The sequence below is a fragment of the Myodes glareolus genome, chromosome 18 (assembly GCF_982192425.1).
Source record: "Myodes glareolus chromosome 18, mMyoGla1.1, whole genome shotgun sequence".
In the NCBI taxonomy this organism is placed as follows: Eukaryota; Metazoa; Chordata; class Mammalia; order Rodentia; family Cricetidae; genus Myodes; species Myodes glareolus.
This window is the reverse complement of record NC_142043.1, coordinates 19,880,663-19,897,231: the sequence shown is the minus strand read 5'-3', so window position 1 is coordinate 19,897,231 and position 16,569 is coordinate 19,880,663. Positions and strand designations below refer to the sequence as shown.

Below are 16,569 nucleotides of genomic sequence, written 5' to 3'. Positions count from 1 at the left end.
TAACACCCGGTCTCTTAAAATGGGGGTTTGTGTCAAACCTTGGCTACTTGCACCCCATTGTAAAGTAGGCCCTACAAGGGCAGGGCCTTTGGGGAGCTGCAGGGAGGTTCTGAGCGGTTGAACCTAGCCTTGTGCAAGCCCTCAAACATTGGAGTAGCTAAGCATTCTTTGAAGGTCCAGTGCGGGGCTGAGGCCAGCAAGCAGGCCAGCACAAAGCTTCCCGCTCCGGGCCCATCCTGCGGAGGAAGAAGCTGGGAGCGAGGAGTGGGATCTCGGCCCACTTCCTGTCCGGCTGCGCGGGCACCGCCTCCTCTCGGAGCGGGAGGACAGGGCTTCTATTCCGCGTCTCAGCGATGATCACCCCGGTGTACCCCGGCAGAAACCGCAACCTGGGTACGGCCCGAGGGTTAAGTACTCCCGGCTCGCTTAGGGGGCGTGGTCGGCGGCGCTCGCTGCTGGGGTTTGGGGGCGGGACGGACGGAGGACGGGGGCGTGGTTGGAGCGCGCGCCTTTGCGGCCAGGGGGCGGGGCGGTCGAAGGAAGGAGGCGTGGCCAGAGGTCCGCGCCTGTGCGGCCGCGGCGGGGAACGGGCTGTGGCCAGGGGCGGTTCCGGGCGGCAGGCCGGGGGCGGGGCGGTCGGAGGAAGGGGGCGGGGCCCGAAGTTGTTCCGCGCTGGGCAGCGGGGCTGGCGGGCGGACCGGGCCGGGCCGGAGGAGAAGTTTTCGCTGCGGCTGCTGAACGAGCGAGGGTGCGGGCCCCCGCAAGCAGTGCACGCCCGCTGCCATGGCTTTCCGTAGGAGGACGAAAAGTTACCCGCTCTTCAGCCAGGAGTTCGTCATCCACAACCATGCAGACATCGGCTTCTGCTTGGTGCTCTGCGTCCTCATCGGGCTTATGTTCGAGGTGAGTAGAGCGGGGAGGGGTACTGCAGGGGCAGGCGGTCCCATCTCCAGGACACCGCGGTGAAGACAGGGATTCCCTGACCTCATCTGGCCTGGAGCGTGCCTGGCTGTCCCGCACGTCATCTGCACCTCTGGCTTTGTGCACTGTATCCACCCTGGCCTGGACCTAGGACACTATGGACAAGCACCCCTAGCTCCTGGCTGTTCGGGCCATGCCATGCTATGTCGCCCCCTTGGGCACCCATGGTACCCTGCAACTGTCTCTCTGCATCTCTGAAACCCACGCCTGGCCTCGAACCAATCGCAGCGCTGCCTTCTTGGCCCCAGGACTGGGGTTTCCTTTCTGGTGTCCTGGTGCCAAGCTGGGAGACTCCCAGATCCACAGTAATTGCACAATCCCCACTCCTCCCAAGTGGGGGCCGCCAGATCTTCTAGGTTCTTCCAGTGGGAGGGACCCTAACCCTTCACCTTTCGCTGTGGCTTTCTGGGCGTTCTTCATCCTAACTTCTGGAGCTTGCTCCAGGTGTTCACATGTGGCCCTGCCTCCATTCCAGGGGGCCTTCTGCGACCAACCTCTCTTTAATTGTGAGCTAAAGGGTTAGTTTTAAGATATCCTTTGGTCTGTTGGTCTCTCCCTGTGGACGGATGTGTGAATTAGACCCAGAGCCTCATCCTCCTTTGCAGGTTCGAGGAGAGGGGCGGGGATACCCTCTGCTTTTAGGTGAAAGGTGATTCTCTTGTAGCTGCAGGCGAATTGGGTGGGAGCAGAGAATGGAGCTCTAAATTGAGCAGTGTGCTGGTGTAGGCCTCAGAACTGTCTGTGTAAACCAAGGGGTCAGAATCCAAGGGGCTGGTGGTCCCTACTACAGAGTAGGAAAAACGATGATACTGAAAAGTGAGGACTGGAGGACACTGAGTATGGGTTTGCTGTGGTGTGTGCGTGTGTGTGTGTGTGTGTGTGTGTGTGTGTGTGTGTGATGTGATCCACTCCCTCGCTCTCACTGTAGCCTCCAGGTCCTGAAGTTCCTGTCCTCCCTTCGGGGTAAGGTTGCTGATCTGCATTCTAAAGGATATTAAGAAGCCATACCATTTAAAAGTTGCCTAACCATCCCTACAGCTACCCGCACGTCTCCCCTCTGTTACTGACATAGGTCCTATTTGGCTCATGAACCTGCCCTCTAGTAGTTTTGTGCCTCTTCTGGTGGCCAGCTCTTGGCTGGATGCATGCCCTTGGCCAGGCTGTAGGGTTTGCAGGAGAGAAGCTGTGACTGGGGTCCACACTCTATCAGTAATACTATCAGTTCTCTCCCCTCCCCTCCCCTCCCCTCCCCTTTCCTACCCCTCCGCTCCCCTTTCCTCCCTTTTCCTCCCTTCCCCTCCCCTCATGTTTCCCTTGAGCTTTTGGAGAAGAATGTTCCCTTGCAGCCTCAGTTTCTCCATCATTGAAGAAGCCATTAAAACCTGCCTTCCTTACAGCGGTTGTAAGGCTGTATTACCAACAAAAGCCCTTCTTCCCTATCAATGACAGAATCTGTTTCTTGCTCCTGGATCCTTCTTATTGTTTAACATAGTGGCTTAATGAGAAAGCAGAGGACCTGCTCTGCTTAGCGTTTGCTTTATGTCTATTTTGTTGTCCTCCATTCTAAGAGACTTCTCAGGGCCTTGCTCCAGTTCTTGAAGGGTAGGGTTGGAATGACACGTGTGTCAATCATAAACCTCGTAGCCATGTGCTCCGCAGCTGGCCACAGCCTCTTGCTTAGTCCCTGGCTCTGCTATCTCTAGCATTTGTTAAGATTTTTGGGTTTTCCTGCCTTCATGTTGTGCAAAAAGAGACGCTTAGTGTTTGTATTCCTGCCTCCTTTGTTCACTATCTTTAGCCTTGCGGGAAGTCCTTTGCCTTAGGTCTGTGGAATCTGCGACGTCAGGAATTGTCATTGCTAGTACCTGATGGAAGAGAAAGGACCAAGGTGAGAAAAAAAGAAAGCCATTTTCCTTCAAGTGGCCTTAGGGTCATAGAACAGATTTGGTGTAGATGCCAGGAGATGCCAGTCTTTCCACAGCCCATCTTTATCTGTAGTACTTTAGCCCTTTGGAACTCACAGGACAGATGTTTCTTTCAGAAGACGCTTTGAGGACTTACCACCTGTCTGAGCTGGCTTAGGAGGAAGGGGGCTCTCCCCTGAACCTCCTCTTCAAAGCTTCCTGATCTGTGCCTAGTGTGTAGTAGGTCTTCACCGTCCATTCTCACCCACTGACTGTAAAGAGATTGCGTCTGTATGTGTGTGTGTGCTTGTGCTGTGCACCCACACGTGTGGGCCTGCATGTGTGCGATCGGTTATCTTAGCACACTCTGCTATCATTGCTAAATGAGAACAGAACCATTCTGGAAAGTAGGGGCTGGGGAGACACTGACTTTTTCTGGGATCTTTCCAAGGGTGGTGATGGTGGTGCTGTGTGTGTGTGTGTGTGTGTGTGTGTGTGTGTGTGTGTAGACATCTAGTAGGAAGGTTTCTCTAGAAGTGAGGACAGAGGGAGCTGTAGGGGAGCAGGGATAAAAGTCCTCAGACCCCTGGATTTGAATCTTGGGCCAGGCTAGGGTTCCTTGATTTGGGAAGCTGAACCAGGAAAGCTGTATTTTAATTCTTCAAATAGAATGTGACTTCCGTCATCACCCCCTCCCAAAAGTCCTCTGCCTAGTCTCTGCTGTTTCCTGTACCCCCTCCTCACACTCTGGCAAGCCACAGACTTCATTTCCAGTCCACTTTCCATTGCTAGTCACCTCTGCAGCCCTCCTGGGTTTTGATTTCCCTCTCAGGGTCCCCAGGGCTTCAGTTCTGTCTTTAGGGAGATGTTGACGCCAAATTCCTTCCCTTGGGATCACTTCCTCTTGGGAGCACATGAAAGACTGTCTGGCCCCTGTTCCCCCAAGCCACACTCAGACGCATTTTTAGTTTAGTTTTGGGTTGTCTTATTTCCAAGGCAGGGACAGCTTCTTCCCCATCCCAGGTTTTGTCCCATCTTATGTCTGTTTGGAGTAGAGCTGTTCTGTGCAGCCGCTGCACTTGGCTAAAAAATGTCAGGAATGTGGAACTTTATCTCCCCCCCCTTCCTTTCCAGCTTTCTCTTTCTTAACTCTGCTTCGGGTGCTAGAGGCCGGTTTTCTTCTCCACAGTTCGAACTTTCTTAGGCGGAGTGTGGTTCTTTGGGGTGTGGGTGGCCAGTTGGGATGTGTGGAGAAGTCAGATTTGAAAGTAGCCACCCCTCCCCTTCCCTTCGCTTCCAGTGCCTTGTGCCACGTTTCCAGCCCGAAACAAGCAGGGAAAGAGGGCAACTCTTTCATTAGCGACCGGAGAATGAGGAGTAGGGGCGCCCGGAGCAGAGGAAGCAATTTCTGTACCACCTTGAAACCGTCATCTCAAGACAGAAACTAGATTCTTCTTCGGTTTCTGCAGCGGCGGGGAAATAGTTCTGAGGTTTTGAGGGTCATTTTTCGGTTTCGTGTTTGGTGTTTGTATCGGCCATGATGAGGATGGAAGGGTTTAGGATGCAGGGGAGTTTGGGAATGGTAGCTGGGTTGGGCTTTTAAACTTATTTCTGAGGCAGGTGTGGGAGGTGGTTCCTTTCTTCCAGAAACTGCTTTCTTCCCTGTTCCCGACCCCATGGCAGACTTGTCAGGAAGAAGTATCTGCAGCACATACAATGGAAGCCCATTGCAGGTGTCATAAGTGTTTAGACTGGGGGGAGGGGGCGGCGCGTGGATCTGTGGCACCAGTTCATTCTCATGGACGTACCTGTGGGTGTCACAACCTGCAACCAGACAGGCAGTCCTGTCTCCTGATGCTAGGTGAAAAGAAACGTTATGCATTGTGAAAAGATTCTTCTCTTGGGTTAATAGAAGCATGTACGTGGCCCATAGGTACACCTGTGGATGCCAGGTCTGTTTTCTTTCTTTCTTTCTTTCTTCCTTCCTTCCTTCCTTCCTTCCTTCCTTCCTTCCTTCCTTCCTTCCTTTCTTTCTTTCTTTTTCTAATTTCTAATGCACTTTTGGAGATTTTACTGTCAGTTTTTATAATATCTGACTCTAGCCTCCAGTCCAGGGGCTTGAGACAGCAGTCTGCTACGGACATTCAAGGCCCCCAGGAGGATTCCCTCATTCTCATGGGTGCCCTGCTTGGGTGAATTTCTGCATGTGACACTCAGTGATTTGAGCAACAGACCAGAAGCTTGGTGTTTGAGCTTCTCCTGATCAGGATTCCAGTTTAACCCTCACCTATGGGATGTAGGGGAATATTTATTATTCTTCCCTTGGCAAAGGTGAAGAATGCTATTGGTCAGCTGGTGAAATTTTGACTTCAAGTACAAGATGAAGACTGATATGTTGAAGATCTCCCAGCACAGGGGTGCTTCCCCGATTCTTCCACAGTCGCACGAGTCACCGTTGGCTCTCAGGGTCTGCTTTCCACTCTTAGACCTCTCATTTAGGGCCCTGGCTCTGTGTCGTTGTAGGGATGACATACTTTGAAATGAATACCTTTCTCTTAAATTCTCCCATCTAGATGACTGTCCCTGGCTTCCCTCATTCCCCCTTCCCCAAAGGATCCCTGGGCTGTGACTGTGCCACACACAACACGTTTTTCCTCTCGGACGTTTGTCTTCTTAGAACACAGGGTATGGGTTCCAGAGGGTCTTGATGCTGCCAGTGTCAGCTCTGGAGCAATAAAGACCACAAGGAAACCGTCCTGGAAGCTAAATAGGTGTCTCTTCTCTTACTGTTTCTGTCCTGTGAACCCTCACTGGCTTCTTTCTCAGAGGCCCTATCCAGGCTGGTCACAGCAGAGCAACTCAGTCCCGACTGTTTGTGGAATAGCATGTGTTGCTATGGTGAAAGCTTCACTCTGGCAGGCATGGACTTTTTTTTTTTTTTTTTTTTTAATGTGCTTCGTTGTGGGCAGGGGCCCCAGAAATCATCCTGTAGAAAATCATCCAGTGGTATAGCTGATGTACCTCTCAATCCAAGCCTGATAAGAGATGAAGCCAAAGGTCTGATAAGAGCGGATTAGGATTCCCACACGGCAGAAACGCTTTCTAATGGGCCACTGTGCTATTAGCTAGCCGTGGTGGGAAACTCTACTGATCCTATCTCTTAACCTTCTTATCCAGTGCTGTGTATCTGGTATCCATTGGTACCTAATGGTTTAAGAAAGGAGGGGCTGGGGTGGGGACGAAAACAGCAAAACTACAAATGGGGCTCCTGAGCAGGTCTCCTTCTTTCAGGGGCAGGCCTTTATCCTCCAAGTACTTGGTTACTTTGCCCTGATTTACCCCCGCTGTCTCAGATGTCCTGCTGTGGAGGAGAACCAGACTCAGCTTTGGCACAGCTGATTAGGTTGTGAGCTAACTGTGTGGTTTAAAGAGCTTTGCAAGGGTTTCTTCTGGGTGGTGTAAGTTCACATGGCCTTTCTTGCTTTTGAACAGAGGAAATGGAATCCTGGTTGTGAGTTGGGGGTGCCAAGTCCTCTGGGCCCTCTGGTGAGTGTGTTGGAGCCTGAGGTTGTGAGGAGGGCTACCACATTGCCTCTTGATGTCTTTCATTTGTCTGTAGGGACTGGCAGCATTTTGCATCTGTGAAATGTTTCACTGGCCTCACCCTGCAACCGGGATGGTTTCTGGGGAATGTCGCACTCATCCAGAGCCTTGGCTTCTCGAGCAGAGATTTGGCCAATGGCCGTCCACTGTAAGTTAGAGTCAGAACCAAAATAAGAACTCAGCAGTTTAGAACTCAGCTCCATTGCCTCCACGAATAGGGTGTCTGTGGAGTATAGGCAGAGGCGACTTTACTTTCCTTTGTCTGAATGGATCTGTTTATTACCTGGAAGTAATATCTGTGAGACATTCCACTGGGAAGCCTTTCTGCCTAGAATGATCATTGAAGTTCATATCTCCCTCAAGGAGACTAAAGAAGAACGGCCCAAGTGGGTGTGTCTGTCCTGTGTGAACACAGATGAATGGGCAAGAGCATTGCCTGCCACTGCCATTATCCAACATCTGTGTGAGATAAGAGGCTTCTGGTTGTAGTTGGCTCACTGACTTATCATCCAGTTAATCCTGTGGTCATAGCTCAAGGGCACATCTATTTTATGAGTTTCTATTTTATGAGTTCATGACCTTAGAGGGCAACTTAAGAAATTATCTGCTGTTTACGGAAGGGAAAAATAAGCCCCACCTCCAAAGAGGTTGAGAGATCTGTCCCAGACAATTAAAGTAAATGTTTCACAAACCTGGAGCCCACCCAGTCCATCTCTGGTGCATCTTCTGTATCTCTGCCTGGAACTCTAGACTCTGACCTTGAATGCCAGTCTCTGTGTGAAGTCTTGAAAGTAGCATAGGATACTGAAGAGCGCTGGGCCCATTCATTTGGCAAATGCTTATTAAATGACAGAGTACCAGTGAGGTGCTTGTGTGAGCTCAGGGAACGCAGAGATGAAGAAGGTTGGGTTCCTGTCCTCATAAAGTCCCAATGTGGTACCTTAACGCTGATGCAGAGCTGACCATGGTGGTCGAGGCCAGTGAACCTAGCTACTGAGGAGGCTGAGTCCAGAATGTTAAGAGTTCAAAGCTAGCCTGGGCAGCATAGTGAGATCCTGCATTATAAAGCAGAACATGGGCTGAGATATAGCTCATAGGTGGAATGCTTGCCTAGCATGCGCAAAGCCCTAGATTCAAACCCGTGGACCATGAGGAAAAAGTAATGAAAACTGTGGATGAGAGTCAGGCCTTAAGCTTGATGTGTGTGACAGGTGCAGCCTTAGACTCTTGGGCTCAACCTCAAGCCACTGTGCATGGTGGAAGAGCATTTATTAAGAACTAGCATCCTAGCGGTGGGCGTCAGGGTTTAGGGGAGACGAACGAGAACTTGCCAGGCACATCTGGCACCCGTACATCTGTTACTACTTTGAGCAGGTCATAGAGGCTACTATCAAAATCCCGTAGGTTTGCGGGCTTTAGGAAAGCAGCAATTCTTTATCACTGTTTTCAAGTCCAAGTAAATTTTGGCAGACCTGGTTTTGGGGGAAGGTCCGTTTCCTGGCTTGCAGTGGCAAATCTGTATCTTTACGTAGCAGAGCGAAGGGAAGGAAGGAAGGACAGAAAGGGGTGCTTGATTTCTGGGATCTCTTTAGTAAGGGCACTAAGCCCATAATGAGGGCTTTGTAATTGTGATTAATTATCCTTCAAAGTCCTACCTCTAAGGCCATCGCACTGGGGATAGGTTTTCGGCCTAGGAGTTTTTGATGGCAGGCATCAAAAGTTCCATCCATAACAGACTGTGTGTTGGGGGAAGGGGGGTGTCCCTGTGAGCACATATGTGTGCATGAGTGTGAAGGCCGGAAGTCAACCCGAGTGTCCTCCTCTGCTATTCTCTACCTTAGTTTTGGAGTCATGGTCTCTCACTGAACCCACAGTTTAACAGTCTGGCTAACATCGCTGGCCTGAGAGCTCCGGGATCCACTTCTTACAGTTACAGAGACTTGCTCCCATGACCAGCTCTGATGTGGGTGCTGAAGATCCAAATTTAGGTCCTCATGCTTGTGTGGCATGTGGGTTACCGACTCACCTGTCGCCCTAACTTGCCATATGGTGTCTTTAAGACTTTTGTTTCCAGGATTGAAAAGAAAAACTAGGCTTTGTGTATGCTAGGCAAGCATTCTGCCTCTGTGCTACACCCCACTCTGGGATTTTGTTGTTGTTTATTATTTATTTATTTATTTAGAGAGACCATCTCCCTCTGTAGCCTTGGTTGGCCTGAAGCTTGCTGTGTAGAACAAGCTGACCTCCAGCTCATAGAGAACTACCTGCCCCTTCTTCATGCCTGGCTCCCTGCTGCATTTTTGTTGTTGCTTCTTTGCTTGTTTGAGGTAGAGTCTCACCAGTGGCAAGGCTACCCTTAATCTCAAGGCTGTCCTCCTGTCTCAGCCTCCCAGTTACCGGAATTGCAACCCTAAGCCACCATATCAGTGGGAAGGAACTTTTTAATGAAACTGGATTTTACAGTCACAGAGTTTTGCTTCCCCAGGCTGTTCCACATCTTCATTATAAAGAAAGGTTCTAACACAGGGAGTGTTTCTTCTTTTTCTTCTCAGAATTTTTTTTATTTTTATTTTATTTTATTTTTACAGGAAATTCTATTGAGTGGCACACCACCAGCGCTAAACCGTCTGTGGCTAGGGAGGGAGAAAGATGTGTCCTCCAGGACAGCGGGTAGATACCGATGGAGTTTCTAGAGCTCTCTCCCCAACCCTGCTGACCTCTGCTCCATGAAGGGAAGATCTCTTTAGTTAATCAGCACTTACTGATTTCTGGTTAATGCCTAGTGTAGCGCCGGAATCTTTACCAAATGGGTGTTGAGTCAGTGAGAACATGGCTCGTGCTTAAAGGGACCACGGATAGTTTTAAGAGCAGTCTGGGGCCTCTTGGATATCTCTAGCCCTTGGGAAAATGAGCCTCCCCTCCAGCAATTCTTAGAGTTCTAAAGGAAACCCCAAGGTCTGCTCCACAATACCCAACTTCCGGCTGACACGAATTCCTCAGACCTCGGAGCAGAGTTGAACTTTCCAGATCCCATACTTCTAGACTTCAGAGTATGTTTTCAGCTTGTATTGGTGCTGGATCACCTTCTGACCTCAGTCGGCAAGGGGTAACTTATCTGTATGGAGTCTTTGACTGCTGGGTGAAATGGAGATGTTGAACTGGCAAAGAATGTTTGATGGTTGATGGATTGATTTCCTTTTTGTTCAGTAGCAGTTTTGTCTTTAGCTTGGGCAAAAAGTCGAGAGAGTTTTCCTCAGAGATGGATTGGTGGCTCGTGTCCTGTGGATGCAGGCAGCTGGGAGGTAGGTGTATAGTAGAAGCGCTGAACTCTGGGATGTGAATTTTTCCTGTAATTGTTGTGTGGTCCCTACAAGACCCTAACTTCTCTGTGCTGCCCTGGTTTTGTATGTGTGTGTGGGGGGGGTGAGGTGAGTGAGTGGGAGTAGGGTAGATTGGCTCCCCTGTAGCTCAGCTGCCTCTTCCGACCATGGGCCTGAACAACAAGGGCAGAGCCTAAACTGCCAGGGAGGAAGAGGAAGGGATTGAAGGAGGAACCTGCCTTCCTCCACCCACCCAGATTGTGACATTCTTTAGCTTGAGCACAGGGGTGCCTCCGTTAGATTAAAGCTTCTGCTTCTCTTTTTGATTTGAGCTGGAATCAGTGTCACACTCAAGTTTTGGTTTGACTTGTGGTTGCAGCGTAGCTGAACTCAGGTAGGAAAGGAGAACGTCCGTATTGAAAAGGAGTCATAGTCAGACCCCTAACGTGTTCTCCCAGGTTGACCAGGGGAGAGCACAGAGTAGCTACCCTGGTCCCTGCCTGGGCTGACTGCCCTATGCACTTTGCTCGGCAAGGCCCCGTTTTGTCACCCCGGCTCTTTGGGTGTACTCTGGGACCTTAGACTTCAAAAACTACTCTTCCCACCTCATGATAGATCGATGCCTCGCTCTGTGTGTTTCTGCCCCTCTCTCTGCCTTTTTCTCTACCCCTGCTCCCACTATCCCTCCACTCCCAGTGTTCTAGCTTGACCTTACTTCCCACTTCATCTCTCCTTTTCTACTCTGACCAACAGTGGCATGTTTTCTTCCACACACGCACTATTGGGGATGACAAGGGGCAGGGTAGAGGTTTGTTTGTTTGTTTTTTTAAGATAGGACCTCCTTCTGGTCCATGCTAGCCTGAAACCCACTTCTGAGTGCTGGATTACAGATGCGCACCACCGTGCCCACTGCATCAGTGCTTAATGCTCTTCTGATGCCTGCATTTAAGTAAGAATCAGCCATCCCATCTGACATGGAAGTGCTACAGTTTGGGGAACCAGAAAGATGGCTTTCTGTGGGTAAAGGGCCCTTGCTACTGAGCCTAATAACTTGAGTTCAGTCTCTGGACTAGAGAAAAATGGCTCCTACAACTTGTCCTGTGACTTACACACGCATACACACACACACACACACACACACACAATAAATGAATAGATAAATAAATATAATAACAAAATGAAATACCGAATTTTTATTAACCCCAGGTTGTTCACACTTATGCCTCTCAAAACAATAGCCACTTAATTAACTACCGTCATACTTAACTATAAATTAATTCGAAAAATCAGTAAGGTAGTTTTAGAGAGTATTTGGTTCACAAAATGTTCTCTTGGATGGTGCTATTTACCACATTGCTTTTCTGACTTTGTTTTTTATTTTCATAGTAACAAGATAGGAAGAGGTCCTTGTGACCTGGCTCTGTTAGGAAACTATTAGAGGCTATAGTTTACAGAGGTCAAGGTCAATCATGGACCTACGGCTAGACTGCTAGAGTTTGCATTCTGCCGACTATATATTCCCAATATAGCCCTGCCATAGTGGGTAACTTATTTAATTTTTGTATGCTTCGTTTTCCTCATCCTTAACATAGGATTAATCATATGCCATCGAGATATGGGGAGTGCTGGAAGTATTGCTATAAATACAGCGCATAAAAGGGGGTAGATGCAGCTCCTTGTAAGAGTCCCGTACCTGCTGCTTAGGTTATGACAATCAGAAAGTGCTGGGTGACAGCTCAGCTATGTATAACTTCTCTTTGTGGCTGTGTCATCCACTTGGAGCAGAGCCAAGAAACAGGATGCAGATTCGAGCTGATGATGATCCCAAACCCTTGCGAGGAACTCCATACTCAGCCTGCCCTCCGGGTCCACTTCACATCTCACCTGTAAACCTGAATGTGTTTCTTGGTTGATACTATGGTAGGGGTTGAACGCAGGGTATGGTGAATGCTAGCAAATTCTCTGCCACCAAGCTAATGCACTTCCTAAATACAAATGAATTTCATGTTTGTGGTTGGGTTTCTTCCCCCAAGATATCTCAGTACATATTTGCAAATATATTCCAAGTCCTGAAGAAAGAGCCTAGAATATTTTCCAACCTATGTACAATCATAGGGGTTTTTTTTGTTATTGTTGTTGGGTTTTTTTGTTTGTTTGTTTGATGTTTTATACAAGACAGAGTTTCTCCTGGCTGTCCTGGAACTCTCTTTGTAGACCAGGTTGGCCTTGAACTCACAGAGATCCACCTGCCTCTGCCTCCCAAGCGCTGGAATTAAAGGCGTGCGCCACCACCACCCTGCTAGGCGTAGATTTTTGTACATCCACAATAACTAATATTGGAGTTTGGAAACTAGAAATGGTTCTATTGGAAGTTAGGCAGTCTGGGACAATTCATTTCTAGAGTTCCTGGGAAGCACTAGTTTTATCACACTGAAATAAAAAGTAGAGCTTGTCTGCTGCCTAGTTTGTTTGTTGTTACCCCCACCCCCCAAATGTGAAAGAAACAGTTTTGGCTTTGTATCACACTCCCTGGGAGAGATCCGAATTAAGCACCCTTCACCCACCTGACCTCTTCCTCCCTTCCCTCCCTCCTTTTTTCACCTTTTCCTTCCCCCATTCATCAACCCCCCCCCCCCCCGACGTGCCAGGCCCTGAAAGCTGAATGGGAAGGCAGTTGACGTTTCTGTTGGCATACCCAGCTTGAGAAAGAAGAGAGCGTGGTGTGGCCCGTGGCCACGTTTCCCCGAGCTGTTTGAGTGGACACGACTCCAGGGATGGCAATTTTGGCTTCCCAGAGCGTGACTCCTCATGCCTTCAGCATTCAGCTGTTCCATAGCCAGGTGCAACTTGTCCCGTGTCTCTCGCCTCAGGGAGGTGCGCAGGGAGTGAGCTGGTTTGTGTCCCTCCTTCTGCAATGCTGACTGCTGGCTATTGGTCTCAGTCAGGGTGTCTATGGCTGTGATAAAACACCACGGCCAAAAGCAACGTGGGTAGGGAAGGGTTTATTTCATCTTGTTGCTGCTAGTCTGTCATCTATGGAAGTCAGGGAAGGCACTCGAAGCAGGAACCTGAAGGCAGGAGCTGATGCAGAGGCCATGGAGGAGTGCTGCTTACTGCCTTGCTCCTCATGACTTGCTCAGCCTGCTCTCTTACACCTCCCAGGGGCCATCAGCCCAGGGGTGGCACCCCCACAATGATCTGGGCCCTCCCACAACATCAGTCAAGAAAAGAAACACTAAAGGCTTGCCCACGGCTGGTAGGGCATTTTCTCTGCTGGGGTTCCCTCTTCTAAAGGACTTCAGCTTGTGTCAGGTTGACATCGAACTAGCTAGCAGTGTTTTTGTAAAGCCTTCACTATTGGGTGCTGAAAGCAGAGTGGAAAAGGATGTGTTGTATGACCACAAAGACATTACCTTTGCCCCTGGAAGGGAGACAGATCAGAAGCAAACAGTCACATCCATATTGAGTTGCGATATTGGTATTACATGTAGCCCCGAGTAGTGACGGGGGCATGGTCATCTACCAGAGAGAATGCTTTGAGAACAGGAAGGAAATATTCCCAATTAAGGAAGGACGGGGAATAGAGTGGATGCGGAAGGACCTAGGCAGAGGAGCAGTGTGTTTTCATGAAGAGTGGGACTCAGTGTGGGACCAGCACTCTCAGCCCATGAGTAATGCTGATTGTTCTGGAGGTAGGATGGAGGGGAGAGAAGATGCCAGGGGGGAGGTGGGCTCGGTCCTAGAGACCTTGGAAGTCATGCCCAGAGTTTAACTCTTATCCTGGAGGCAGTCAGGACCTTTTGAGGTGTATTCAGGAAGGTGGTGGCGTGATGAGGTTGCTCTGGGGCTGTGGAGAGACGCAGGGAGGGTGAACCTGGACGTAGAACCTGGGAAGGTGGCTGCGGGGTGGTCCGAGTGGGAACTTCCATTTGGGAAAGCTTTCTGTGCCAGTCTCTCTAGCCAGGAAGTAAGTTGTAAGAAGTAGCAGAGACCCACATAGCTGGGTGCTCCTAGTGTTGATTCTCCGCGGTCTTTTCCATATGTTTTCTACGACCCATGCTTAGTAGCAAGGCTCTGGTGTGAGCGTGGGGTGGGCTTGCATGGTTGAAACTGACAGTTACCTGCTATTTATCAGGAATGTTGCTTCCCAAACGTCTGTCTTTCCCACCTTTGCCCCACACACCCTGCCCTCTAATCTCGTCGTTAGCTACCCCCTCCACCCCTTATTTTATTCTTATTAGCACCTGCGTCTCCGCTAGTGCTCCCCCTTAGACCTCACCAAACACCTCTGCTTAGGACTCTGTCCTGGCCTTCCTCTTATGGAATTCATTCCTCCTGTAGGCCTTTTTTGTGGTTTCTTATGCACCCAGTTAGCCAGGCTTAAATGAGCATCTGCTGTCTACCGAGAGTTCTTGGGGCTGGAGATAAGGGATGAATAGAGCAGGTGGGGGTCTGACAAGGTTATGGGCTTCTTGTGTATATGAGGTCAGTAATGAAGGGAGCCCACCCCTTTTATATTTAAAAAGAGGCGCTTATCTAGGCCTAAAGCATGTTGGCTAGGCACACTTGTTATGGCTAGAGTGGGAAGCAATGGGTATCCAAATTCTCAAAAATATGCACTCTGATATTTGTTATCATTTAGAAGGGGTCTTGCTTGCTTTGAAGTTGCAGCTGACCTTGAACACATGGCCCTCCTCCCTCAGCCTCCCAAGGCTGGGATCACAGGTGTGTGCACCACACCCGGCTTTCGGGTTATGTGTGAATGGAAACACTAAGAAAGGATGTAGTGAGAGATGAGTCAGCTGTAACTGCGCTGCAGACCTTAAAGGCCCCTGGCCAAAGGCCCGGATTTAGCTGTAACAGGGAGCCATTAAAACAGTAGGGCGATATGGGTCCTTGCCCTTGCTAGGCCTCTCCCGCAGCAAGGGAAGGAAGCGTTTCACTCACCGTGCCCCCAGGACTGTACCCAAAGGAAGGAGGTGGACATTTACTGAGGTGTTCTCCCGTGTTCTTTCTGTCACCGATGGCCATTTCGAACTTGTCTCTCCATGCTCTCAGGTAACCAGTTAGAGGTGCTTGGAACCCTGAGAATCGCTGGCTACTTACATCCACAGACCCCGGGAGCTTTCAAAGGCCAGGGGGCTGGGGCTTGCAGTAGATACCATCCGGTAGTATGCTGATGACTCAGAAGCAGAACTGTGGCCCCAACACCTGTTCTCATCCATCTCTCCTCCACCCCCATCAAGAACCATTTTTGCTATTTTTGGTGTTTTCTAGTTGGGTTATTTATGACAGTGTAAGGAAGCCGTAAAAATGTTCTATAGGGCCAGCAAGACTGCTCGTTGAGTAAAGGTGATTTCCGCATAAGTCTGGTGGCCTGAGTTCGACCCCTGGAGCCCACATAAAGGTGGAAAGAGAGAACAGACTGCAGAAAGCTGATATCTGACTTCAGCATGGACATGGATGCTGTGGCACATGGGTTCACAGAAAGGCCACTCGAACATATAGGTGTGCACATATAGGTGTGCACACATGCACACACACTTACAAATAACAACAGTAACAATAATACTGATCATAATAATGATGATGATGAAAACTATGTTATCAGCTCAGTGTATCAGTACCGATGCACATATCTGTAGCTACATATATTGTTGTATCCTTTATGGTGCACAGCAAGACAAAATTATCCAAATTGGTTTGCACCCAGTGTTTCCTTTTAAGTCTGGGAGGACGTCCTGTCAGTGCGGAGACTCTGCTCATTCATGTGGTAGGGCAGATGGTCTTCCGTTGCACAGCTCAGCTGCATGCATTCTCTGGGCTCCCTTCTGATGGACACACGGACGTGTTTCCCGTCTTCCACTCATATAAGCCGTGCTACAGAGAATGTGTGGGCGTGTGCTTCTCTTTGCCCCTGTGTGGAAATACCTTTCAGAGTGGTTCGTAGAGAGGGCACTTGGGTTAAAGTATAAATGCATTTGTAGTTTTGAGAGATGGTGGCATTTTTTCCTCCCTGTCTTTTTAATACTGTGCTCAAATCCACTCACTGGTCATTTAACTATGTGACGGTGTGCAGTCGTATGTCGTTAGACACGGAAAGCTCTGCCCGTTTCCACAGTAAACTGTGTGCTGTTTCATTCATGTTCTCACCATCAAGCAGAGCCCCGGATAACGTAACAGCAGCAACAACAAAAATATATTGAATTTTTAAAAGCTGTACTGCTTCATAACTTTGGATAAGGGAGCTGTTTCTTACTGAATTTCTTTTAAAAAGTTTAAAAATGTATTTTTTTTATTCTTGAGAATTTCATACATTTGTATAATGAAATACGATCGTATCTACCACCATTCCCCTTCTCCAACTCCATCCTGGTCCCCACTCAGCATGTCCTTCTCCCACTAAATAACCCACTAAGTTCAGTTAGTGCTGCCCACATGTGCATAGTGTGGAGCCATCAATGGGAGCGTTGGAAACCAACCTACCAGTGGTCACAGTGACACAAGAGAATGATCCCCAGCCATCCTCCCCAGCCATCCTCCCCAGCCATCATCCCCAGCCATCCCACTCCCTCCCACTGAGTTTCTTGCCCACCTCCCCATTGTTTCTCTTGCTCTGGCCCTCCACAGTCTCCTCAGGACCAAGTCCACTCCCTCTGCAACTGTTTGTCCTTCCTCACACACCACAGGCCTTTTCTGGAAAAGCCTTCTTTTCCCCCTGACTGTGTAACAGTCCTTTCCTCAGCTCCCAGGTTCCCTGC

At 49.4% G+C, this 16,569-nt stretch overlaps 1 protein-coding gene across 1 annotated transcript in view; it reads left to right on the top strand.

The window, feature by feature from the left end:
* The first annotated feature begins 675 nt into the window (after positions 1-675).
* Tram2 (translocation associated membrane protein 2) overlaps positions 676-16,569 on the top strand; it is a 76,664-nt gene continuing 60,770 nt past the window's right edge. Inside the window, exon 1 of the mRNA XM_048445705.3 lies at positions 676-903. Coding sequence (XP_048301662.1) covers positions 784-903 — 120 coding nt within the window. The 5' untranslated portion in view covers positions 676-783. The remainder of the gene's footprint in view (positions 904-16,569) is intronic.